An 11,072-nucleotide genomic window follows, 5' to 3' on the forward strand; every position below is an offset into this window, starting at 1 on the left:
TAGAATGTGGAGCCCCTTTTCTAGAGCCTTAGAGCATCCCGTTGAGTTAAGCACTGTTTCCTCAGGAAAATGCTCCTGTGACACAAATGAACAAACTGCATACCAAGTCTCAGACAGAGCCCCACTAGAGCACTAGTCATGCATCTACTAAGATTACCTGAGTCCAAGTTAAGAATGCTGGTGGAGGCTACCTTTCTTCCTTAGTTCATGCAGGGATTTTCTTTTAAATGTTTCCTGTACAGGGGAGCATATAACAGTGCGTGCTTAATAAATGAGAACTGTAATTCTGACCTCTTTATACAGAATGATTGTCTAAACTTCCTGTATCTGGGACCAAATGATGACACCTGTTTATCAAATCAGGTTGTCTGTTCTGGGAGGTGAAGAGAGATCTAAATTACTTCAAAAGAGGGTGAAGGAGAATCAGGAGAAATTTGGTAGAGTTTTATGCTTAGCTTTTTTTCCCCTAAAGAATCCATGCACCCCACCCTCGCAAAAAGTTGGGTGGTGGTGCTGCTGCTGCTGCATATCTTCAGACCCAGCACTCCAGAGGCCAGAGGTAGGTGGATTTCTTGAGTTCCAGGCCAGCCTGGTTTACAGAGTTCCAGGGCAGCCAGGACTACACAGAGAAACCTTGTCGTCAAAACAAAACAAAAACAATCCAATTTCCTCTCCTCCTCTTTTATCCCTTTAACTCTAAGCTTCTGTTTGCTCCACCCATAGGTCATTACCAGAGGAGTTCTAAGAACTCTTTATAGGCTAAGGCCCACCCCAAAGTGTTCAACTGTTGCTTCCCGACCTCCGACCTCCGGGGACCTCCGGGGTTCGTCTCTTGCTTAATGTCCCCGCACAAATGCAAACCTCCTAACACCTAGAGCCTAGAGGCAGACAGGCTGCTCTTTAGCGACCCAAATTTACATACAAACTTTATCCTTGTACTCTTGGAAGGACTTAAACTATGTTGAATGCGGATGGATCAAGCAGGGCAGAGGCATCTAACCCCAGGGACTGCCTTCAGACATTGGTTTCAGGAGCTGAGTCCGGATTCTCAGGGCGAAGCCATGGGGATGGGACGCCTTGAGGTCTCAGGGCCAGAAGTCTATCTAGCTTTAATCTTGATTCTGACACCGAGCTCAGGAGTCACCAACCCTGGATTCCCTCTCCTCTTGTCAGGCTTTGATCTACTCTCAGTTTGCTGGAACTGGCTGAAATGGAAAGGAGTTACCACAGGTACCTAATTACAGTGAGGAGGCGGCTTCAAGCTAACAGCGAGAGTTCAGGCCGCAATTAAGCATAACAGGTCCTAATGAAGGACTGTCCAAGGTTGAGGAAGGTTGTTCTGTGAGGGCGCGGGTACCAGAGAGGCCTGGAGATGCACACGGAGTGAAGAATAATCCAGGAACAGCCGTGAGCGTGCGCAGCAAAGGCCCGAGTTTGGCCCGTCTCTGCACGCAGGCGTGCGGTTGACCGGCCTTCGCTTTCTCTCTTTTTTTTAAAGTGATTTCCAACAGCGCCTCTCTCCGGAAAGCTCACGCATGCGCACTGCGGGAGGTGGCGGTGGGTAGTGACAATGCACGAGGCCAGACTCGAGCTCTAGGTGGCATCGTCTTCCTATTGGGACGCAGTGCGCACGCGCGGCGTTATGCACGCGAGGCAGGGCGGGCACGAGCTGGGGTGGTCTAGGCAGGACGGCGGCTCGGCGGGGTCATCCTAGCGCAGGCGCAGTGCGGTGTTTGTCTACCCGGGACTGACGGGTGGCCTGGCGGTGAGCGGCGGCAGCGGCGGCGGGGAAGATGGCGGCGTCCTCCCTGGAGCAAAAGCTGTCCCGCCTGGAGGCCAAGCTGAAGCAGGAGAATCGTGAGGCCCGCAGGAGGATCGACCTCAACCTGGATATAAGCCCACAGCGGCCCAGGCCCAGTAAGCACGGCCGCGTGGGGGAGGGGCGGGCGGGGCGGGGCGCGCAGTGGGAGGCCCCGCCCATCGGGCAGATCCTGCCCCCGCTTCCGGGGCGCTAGCTCTCCTCCCCTCCACTCTCTACGCTGTCAGCTTGCAGGGAGAGGGTCACGGTGACCTGGGAGTCGGGTGGGCAGTCTCCAGGGCTACTCGGTCCCCACACATACCGCGGTCCTGAAGTTCACAGCATGGGTACCTGAGAGCTTAGTGTCTGGGTCCCCCTCACCCCCATGGTCGGCTCCCAGAGCCTTGTCACCTGCACCTCGCAGGCTTTCAGACCCGAAGCTACGCTACTGTGACTACAGCCAAGTCTCTCAACTCTGCAAACAGTTATATCTCTTTTGATTCAGTGGTTCCACTCCTGCCGTTTCAGTGACTGTCAAGAGGTCCCTTCCCCCAGCAAACAGTCCACACACGTGCATGCTTGTCTGTCCACGTAGGTCACCTAGTCCTCATCTACATCTAATCCTTTTCGGTGAGAAGCTTCTTCCGTTTGACTTCTTTGATCATATCAGATGGCTCCTTAGCTGGAAGGACCTTGTCACCGGACCCAGCTGACTGCCTCCTACATACAGGGGTACCTCATATCCCTGTGACTAGCTAGTTTCACTATTGCTGTCTAGTGTGTCTAGCCCTCTGGAAACACATAACCATCTCTCAGCCTGACAATTTTGTCTCCTGGGCTCAAGTGACTGCTAGCACTACAGACACCTGTAATTAGTCTAGTCCCTTCAAGTAGACACACACCTCCTTTCTGAGTCCACCATCTTTGGGTCTGCCTCCCTGACATATAAGTGCTTCCCCTTTCTTTCTATACACATATACGGCTTGTCCATCATAACCACAGTTAGCATCCTTGTACCCCAGATATCCCTGTCCCCAAATCATCTTTGCTGGAAAGAATCTGATTTTTCTCTCTTCTTGCCAACCTTCTCTCTGTCCCTCTTTGATCCAGCAGAATGTCTTCTTTATATCCTCTGTGATATAACCTTTGAGTATATATATGTTTTATAGTTGTCTGTGGGGTCACTATGGTAAGAGGGGAAAGGCAGCCTCCCATAGGAGAGAATTCTGTTCACTATGTGGTCGTCTTCCTGAAGAGGCATTCAGGATTCTCTCCATCTCTCCCAGCTTCTGGCCGAGTCTTCCATGTTTCCTTTCTGGGAGTCTCTTCCAGGACCTGGAGATACCCAGAGGTGGGGGATGTGTTTCATTGGATTCTGCCTGGGACTGAAGACTGGGCCAAGACTTGGAGGGCCCCTGCTGGATTCTAGGGTGGTCTTTCCACGCCTCAGTATGGATGAGACAGTGTTGGGTATAGGGTTCTACGTGCCCTAAGAGCTGCCGGTCCGTAGAGCAGATTAAGACCTGGTCAGGCTAGTGACTGGCAGGCCTCAAGGAGCCCCCTTCAGGTGTCTGTGTCTGTCAGATCCACACCCCCTCCCACCATCCCATCTCTGTTGGTTTCTACCCATCTCTGCAGTTTGGTGCCTTGTGCCTCCCCCTCCTCTTCATTATGATTTGATTTCTTTTCTGTTGGACAAATCGGTTGTTTCTGTTGTGATTTATTGTGGTGTTTTTTTTTCTTTTCTTCCTTTCCCCATCCAGTTATTGTGATCACTCTAAGCCCTGCTCCTGCCCCGTCCCAGCGAGCAGGTACCAGCCTTTTTATCATTGCTGCTTGCATATCTGCACATTGACCTAACCGCTGCCCCAGCCGCAGAATGCCATCCCCACCCCATGCTGTGTGTGTGTGTGTGTGTGTGTGTGTGTGTGTGTGTGTGTGTGTGTGTGTAAATAAAGTAGGTGGAGATAGGTGCACTGCTCTTACTTAATCTGTTTCAACTATGGAGTGAGTGAGTCGTCATTTGTACACTGTGTCTCAGGCCCAGGAACACAGCAGTAAGTAAAACAGACCAAGCTCCTGTACGATGCTGAGTCTGCAGGACGGGGTCCATCAGTAGACACGAAGCACAGTCCTGATGCAGTAGAAGAGTCCAGCGGGGTCTCTCAGGGAAAACCTATGGAGGATTTGGGATTTGAGCAAAAGTGTCCCAGGAGGTTAGGGGAGGCAAGACACTCCCTACCCCCACCCCCACCCCCACCCTCACCCGCACACATAAGGACTCCATGCTAGGTAGCTCAGCTGTGCTGGTTCCTAGGTGTATAGTGTCCCATCTGCGAAAGAGAAAGAGCACCTGTGTTGGCAGAAATGAGGAGAACTGACTATTGGTGGTAGTGTGCTCCCAGCTCGTGTGTATACATGGATGTGTGCATGTGTGTTCCGTGTGTGCTCCCAGCTCGTGTGTATACATGGATGTGTGTGTGTGTGCTCTGTGTGTACATATTTGTCTGTTTGCATTTGAGTGTATGTATGTTGGGCCGGTAGTCTGCACACCTAAGGGCCCCATAAGTGGGCACGTGACTCCATGATCTGTCTTGCTTTCTCTCATTCATTCATTCATTCATTTATTTGTTCGTTCATTCTCACTTTTTTCTCCCTCACTGACTTATACTTAATCTACTCTCTAGGCCTGCCATGTGGCTCTAATCCCCTCTAACTTCTGTTCTCAGGGCTTTTGTGTATCCCCCTTTTTCCATCAAGTTCATGCTTCAGAGAGTGGGGCCAGCAGCCTTTTCTCTGGGCCTGGAACAGCCCAGGAAGGCCTGGTGGTCTGTGTGGATCAGGGGACTGGCAGGGGGCGGAGAGCTTAGAGGTGTGATCTTCACACCAGGAGCTGAGATACCAGATAAAGGAGGATCACATGTACTCATGGAAGCGAGCCGTGCACAGTTCTAGTGAGTCTGGATACAGCCAGGTCCCAGCTACCAGGGCTAGAAAAGGACCTGGATATCAGTAGTAAAACCCATTGAGGACAGAGCCCAAGTTATTAGAAGCCATTGGGTGGGCTGTGGGAAGAGGTGGTAGTAAAGATAAGTGTGGAGAAGTGTGTTAGAAAGTGGCGGGCTCCAGGCCTTCTGGGAAGTGATGCTTAAAGGGTGCTTGTTGCTGCTGTCCCAAGCTGAGCTCGCTATAATTCTTCTGGGGCACTAGGGCCCCTGAAGTATGAGAGGCTCATGGAGAGCAGATGCTTCCAGGAGCTGTAGGGGGCTCATGGCCGCCACCTCTAGGCCAGAGAGACCCCCTAGCTCTTTAAGGAACGTCCTCTTAATGTCCCATATCGTCTGGCTGTCTCTACAGCACCTTCTCTGGGCAGCTGGGTCCCCAGTCCTGGCTGTTTTTCTGTCTTTCTCCTGTCATCCCATACCCTAACACTGCCCGCCCATCCTGGGGTGCCTGCTGCCTGCCTGCTGTCTGCCTGTAGCATGCCCAAGCCGTCCGCATGCAGGCCATTGGGAAGTACCAAGCTCCCCTCCCTGGCCCGGCGTTTTGCCCCTGCCCAGCCCAGCCAGCCCCGGGAAGGGCTTTGCCTTCTAGATCACCACTGATCTCTCTTCACAAGAGCTCAGGCTCAGCCTGGGATTCTGTTCTCGCTCCCTTGACCCCAGTTGTGCAGACCTGTTTGGGGTATACACAGACGAGACAGCTGGAGAGAAGGTGGCCCTCCCTGGCCTAGGAGTGTCCTCTAGGGCAAGACAGCCTGAGACCAGCATCCCATAACTACTGGCTCTTGTCATCCAGTGCAGTGTTGGTGGCCAGGCCAGGTTCTTTTTTTTTTTTTTTTTTTTTTTTAAAGATTTATTCATGGGGTTGGGGATTTAGCTCAGTGGTAGAGCGCTTGCCTAGCAAGCGCAAGGCCCTGGGTTCGGTCCCCAGCTCCGAAAAAAAGAAAAAAAAAAAAAAGATTTATTCATTTATTATATATAAGTACACTGTAGCTGTCTTCAGATACACCAGAAAAGGGCATCAGATCTCATTACAGTTGGTTGTGAGCCACCATGTGGTTGCTGGGAATTGAACTCAGGACCTCTGGAAGAGTAGTCGGGTGCTCTTAACCACTGAGCCATCTCTCCAGCCCCAGGCCAGGTTCTTGATGGGTCTTCTGTCCCTCATGTGAGCACTGTGACCCTTCTTGAGCCTGCTTCCTGGCACTGGTGAGGGAACAGAAAGATGAGTCCCCTCACTTGTCTGCAATATGTACTTGAGGATAAACCCTCAGTTTCTGGGACTACCCCTCTCCTACCAGGCTACCCCATCTCCTTTCAGGTCAGAAGGGCAGGAGGAAGTACCCTGAAGGTGCCCCAGGGGGCGGGAAAGGAGGCCTTAGGTAGCAGAGCAGGACACTGTTCCAGCCTGGCCAAAGGGATACCGGAAAGGAGACGAGAGCACCAAGTCCTTGGTGGCCAGCTAGATGCTAACTCCTTTCCTGCCCCTGGTTTTTAATTCCCCAGCCTTGCAGCTCCCACTGGCCAACGATGGGGGCAGCCGCTCACCATCCTCAGAGAGCTCCCCACAGCACCCTACGCCCCCCAGCCGGCCCCGCCACATGCTGGGGCTCCCGTCAACCTTGTTCACACCTCGCAGTATGGAGAGGTAAGCTGATGGAGTAGGGCCAGCCCAGCACCCTCCTCGTGCTGGTCCCAGGTGGGTGGGTGGTGTCTGTGGGTCCCTCCTTACCATTTCTGTTTCTTGTCCCATCAGCATCGAGATTGACCAAAAGCTGCAGGAGATCATGAAGCAGACAGGGTACCTGACTATCGGGGGCCAGGTACTACCTCCCCATAGCTAGGCACCCAGGGGGCTGTGTCAGGACCCAAGCAACCTAGAGGTGGTGGGTGACAGAAGCAGAGGCTCGGAGGACCCTCCAGCTGTCTTGCTCTTCTCCCAGCGTTATCAAGCAGAAATCAATGACTTGGAGAACCTGGGCGAGATGGGCAGTGGTACCTGTGGTCAGGTGTGGAAGATGCGGTTCCGGAAGACAGGCCACATCATTGCTGTTAAGGTGAGCCTTCCGCCCCAGTTCCAGGATGCTCTGTGCCCTTGCAGCTGCCCCATACTCGAGGCTCCCCTCTGGACTGTTCCTCCTTGCAGCAAATGCGGCGCTCGGGGAACAAGGAAGAGAACAAGCGCATCCTAATGGACCTGGACGTAGTACTCAAGAGCCACGACTGCCCCTACATTGTTCAGTGCTTTGGTACCTTCATCACCAACGTGAGCACCCTGCCTGGGGGACCAAGCCCCTCGGGGAAAGTCTCAGGTCATCCTCTGCCCCATAGGGCCCTTACATGTCCCCCGGTGCCATGGTGTGGCTAGGGTGGGGAGGGAGGCAAGCAGGCTGCCCCAAGCCTGGGCACCACCCTCCTTACAGACGGACGTCTTTATTGCCATGGAGCTCATGGGCACGTGTGCGGAGAAGCTGAAGAAACGGATGCAGGGCCCCATCCCAGAGCGAATCCTTGGGAAGATGACCGTGGCGGTGAGCGGCTAAATCTGCGCTGGCATGGCCTGGTGGGCACCCCCCGGCTTCTGTCCCCTATAACGGCTGCCCAAACTTGTCTGTTCTACAGATTGTGAAAGCATTGTACTATCTGAAGGAGAAGCATGGGGTCATCCATCGTGATGTCAAACCCTCCAACATCCTGCTGGATGAGCGGGGTCAGATCAAGCTCTGTGACTTTGGCATCAGTGGCCGCCTTGTTGACTCCAAAGCCAAAACACGGAGTGCTGGCTGTGCCGCCTATATGGCTGTGAGTGGGGCCACCGCGTCTGACCAGGGGACTGGGTGGGCTGGCCCTACCCTCAGGATATATCCTTCTTCTCTCCCACCCTGCAGCCTGAGCGCATTGACCCTCCAGACCCCACCAAGCCTGACTATGACATCCGAGCCGATGTGTGGAGCCTGGGCATCTCACTGGTAGGTTGGGACTGTTGTTGTAGGACTGGGTGGGAAGCCAGGGCTCTCTTACCTGCTGTTCAGCAATGCCTGTCACCCTCCCAGGTGGAGCTGGCAACAGGACAGTTCCCCTATAAGAACTGCAAGACGGACTTTGAGGTCCTCACCAAAGTCCTACAGGAAGAGCCCCCACTCCTGCCTGGTCACATGGGCTTCTCAGGGGACTTCCAGTCATTTGTCAAAGACTGGTGAGCACTCCCATGCTGCCTGTCCTTGCTCCTACCTCTACTCTGGGATGTTCTGGAATGTCAGGTGTCCTCATGCAACTGGGGAGGGCGGAGGCTGGGAAAAGGGGGAAGGATGAGATGGGCACAGCTGCAGGTAGGTAGCATGACCTGTGGCTGTAGACAGGAGTTCAAGCTGAAGTCCTGGGAGTCACTTTCTGGGTCAGTTGGCCCTATGGTGTCTGGTATGGTGACCCTGTGGCTTTGCAATGGATGTTATGTAGGAAGATCACACTTGAGTCTTAACTTTCCCCTATGGGAACCTCACATCCTGGTTTCAGCTCCCCTGCTGGGTCTTTATCTAACACCATCCTGGGCCAGGAGAGTTTGTGGATCCCTGGCCTGGCTGAGAGCAGCTGCTTCTGGCTGATGTAGAAGAGCCCTCTGTACCAGGACGGTCTGAGCCTAGATGCCCAGTCAGGCCTAGTCAGGCCCAGTCAGGCTGCTCTCGTCTCCCTGACTCATTTCTCTTCTCTCCCTGCTCCTCCCTCGTCCAGCCTTACTAAAGACCACAGGAAGAGACCAAAGTATAACAAACTACTTGTGAGTACCTCACCCCCAATCCCACCTCGCCCCCAGCCCTCCAACACGTGATATCCTCCTAGCCTCAGTCGCAAGGCCAGGAGGACTGACTCCTCATCCTAAGCCAACTCTTGGGCCCACAGGAACACAGCTTCATCAAGCACTATGAGACACTCGAAGTGGATGTCGCGTCCTGGTTTAAGGACGTCATGGCAAAGACCGAGTCCCCAAGGACTAGTGGAGTCCTGAGCCAACACCATCTGCCCTTCTTCAGGTAGCCTCATGGCAGCGGCCAGCCCCACAAGGGCCCAGGGGCAAGGCCACAGGCCCCCCTTTCCCACCTGGCCAACCCAGCTGCCCATCAGGGGACCTGGGACCTGGACGACTGCCAAGGACTGAGGACAGAAAGTAGGGGGTACCCATCCACCTGACTCCCCGCCCACCAGCTGTGGACGAAGGGGCGTGCTGGTTCCTAATCCTGCCAGCTGTGTGAACCCCACCCCACCCGCCCCGACAGACACTGTGAACGGAAGACAGCAGGCCATGAGCAGACTCACTATTTATTCAATCATAACCTCTGGGCTGGGGTGACCCCCAGGGGCAGAGAGAAAGCCCCTTGTCCCCATCCTCCAAACTCCCAGTGTCTGTCCCCTCCACCTTCTCTCACAGACGTGCTTGCTCTCCATCTCTCCTTCTACCCCTCCCTATCTCCCTCCCTTTGCCCCTTTCTGGTTTCCCTGTGTCCCCCCAGCCTCTGCCTCTCTCCTGCCTCAGCCTGGCCCAGCCACTCTACCCTCAGTGGAAGCCCCGGTTCACCTAGGCTTCCTTAAGTCTTTGACCCAGGATGGCTTTGTGGGCATTGTGACTGCAGCCAAACCGGTTGCTGTCTCTGTGTCTGTCTGTCTCTCTTTGATCTCAGGGGGTCCTTTTGGAGTTTATTGTATTTTACTGTACTTGGTGGGGGTGTGTGTTTGGGGGGGTTGTCCTCATGGGTGTGTCGGTACCTTCAGAAACTTTACCAAAGTAATGTTTAGCTGCTTGTGGTGGGCCCCCTCTCCTCCACTGCCTCAGGCACTGGGGGTTGGACTGCTTGCTTCTCCTTTTCATTTCTGGCCTAGGAGAGGCCAGGCTCCTTTGGGGGACCCTCCCATGGGACTGGGAACTGCTTACAGTTCGGGGTTAAGTAGAAGAGCTCAGGTGGCACAGAGGGAGACCGGGGGCCTCAGCCACACAGGTGGCCTTCAGGGAAGGTGTGTGAGGGATGCGATGGAGAGTAGCAGGTAGTAGGGAGGGAACTGACAGGAGTCAGTGACAGGAGTAATGCCAAGGGCAGGAGAGGTTCTGAGAAGTCAGGGATTAAGAGTGAAGGGAGTAGATGTGGAGGTCTGAGCATGTGTATCAGGGACAAGACGGACAGGCTTGAGTGCAGGGGAGGCCAGGGTATTGGTATGTAAAGTGACTTACCCCGACATGCCCCTGAGCATCCCTTAGCTCACCTAGAGCTGGCCAGCTGCAACCCAACTTGTAGCCTGGACTAGACCAGGCGTCTGTCCCATCCACTGTCCTGCAGTGGCCAGGACAGAGTGGGGTCTGTCTCCTTTTTGTTGGTGATGCATGCAATTCAAGTGGACAAGAGAACAATATAACAAAACAATTTACAACCACAAAAGCCAGCACCAAAGTTGCGAAACCTTGCTGGATGTAGCTGACGCAGCTGTAGGCTTAGGTGACACTGTGGCTCTTCTCTTAGCCATTCAGTTGACTCATCTTCATCCTACTCACACAATGCCGCATGTTTCAATTGTAATAGCAGTCATCTTCTCTGCGGGCAGGGCGCCCTCTCTCCTTATCTATCTCCCGTGTTGGGGAGATGGAGTGAAGTAGGGATAGAATAGCAAGCCCAGCCCACCCTTACCATTCTGAGGCTAGCCGAGTCTCGTCGGTAGCCTTTGTGTGTACTTAGGTCACATGGCTGGTCCCAGGGCCAGCACAGGCCCAAGACTGGGCCTCATGGTTTTATTTTTATTTAACTTTATTTTCTATGTGTGTGTGTCTTGTGTCTGTTTGTCTGTCTGTCTGTCTGTCTGTCTCGTCTTGTCTTTGTCTACTGCCCTCTAGTGTTAAGTGGGAGCCTGGAGGAGTCTCCCACTTCCCTACCTTTTCCCAAGTCCTTCCCTCTGTCACCAGCCATCCCTCTGGCCCAGGCAGAGTGGGTCTTGGGCAGGTAGGGACCTGGAGTGGCCTGATCCCACCCTCTGACCTCCTCCTCAGGCCACCAGTGTTGCCCTCTTCCCTTTTTAAAACAAAATACCCTTGTTTGTAAATCCTTAGACGCTTGAGAATAAAACCCTTCCCTTTTCTTCGGAGTCTGGTGTCCTAACCTGGTAAACTGTGTAGAGATGTGGGAAAGGCCTGGGAGGAGGGCTTTCATTGTGTCGTTAAGGACTGCATTCATGGGAAACAAGCAGGGAGCTGGGTGGGAGGTATTTGGTGTGATTGAAGGTGTCAGGCAGCTTTG

General features: G+C 53.8%; 1 protein-coding gene across 2 annotated transcripts; it reads left to right on the forward strand.

Annotated features, from left to right (window-relative positions):
• The first annotated feature begins 1,611 nt into the window (after positions 1-1,611).
• On the forward strand, positions 1,612-10,917 carry Map2k7 (mitogen-activated protein kinase kinase 7). 2 transcript variants are annotated; one of them, XM_032886450.1, is made up of 12 exons: positions 1,612-1,917; positions 3,562-3,609; positions 6,307-6,448; positions 6,557-6,623; positions 6,744-6,857; positions 6,947-7,066; positions 7,224-7,331; positions 7,423-7,602; positions 7,689-7,769; positions 7,854-7,996; positions 8,530-8,575; positions 8,698-10,917. In XM_032886450.1, exons 1-12 carry the CDS (start codon positions 1,794-1,796, stop codon positions 8,830-8,832), a joined length of 1,308 nt encoding a protein of 435 aa, XP_032742341.1. In that variant the 5' UTR covers positions 1,612-1,793; the 3' UTR covers positions 8,833-10,917. The 2 variants fall into 2 exon arrangements, with proteins under 2 accessions (XP_032742341.1, XP_032742342.1); XM_032886451.1 differs by lacking the exon at positions 3,562-3,609 and having other exon boundaries at positions 1,614-1,917.
• The last annotated feature ends 155 nt before the right edge of the window (positions 10,918-11,072 follow it).

This window comes from Rattus rattus, chromosome 16, assembly GCF_011064425.1.
Source record: "Rattus rattus isolate New Zealand chromosome 16, Rrattus_CSIRO_v1, whole genome shotgun sequence".
NCBI classification, from domain to species: Eukaryota; Metazoa; Chordata; class Mammalia; order Rodentia; family Muridae; genus Rattus; species Rattus rattus.

What these genes read in the sequence shown, in the direction of transcription:
- Map2k7 (XM_032886450.1), top strand. Translation starts at nt 1,794, where the DNA reads ATGGCGGCGTCCTCCCTGGAGCAAAAGCTGTCCCGCCTGGAGGCCAAG. An exon ending in GGAGCCTGGGCATCTCACTG is followed by an intron (nt 7,770 to 7,853) that starts GTAGGTTGGGAC and finishes TCACCCTCCCAG; the next exon opens with GTGGAGCTGGCAACAGGACA. An exon ending in CAGTCATTTGTCAAAGACTG is followed by an intron (nt 7,997 to 8,529) that starts GTGAGCACTCCC and finishes TCCCTCGTCCAG; the next exon opens with CCTTACTAAAGACCACAGGA.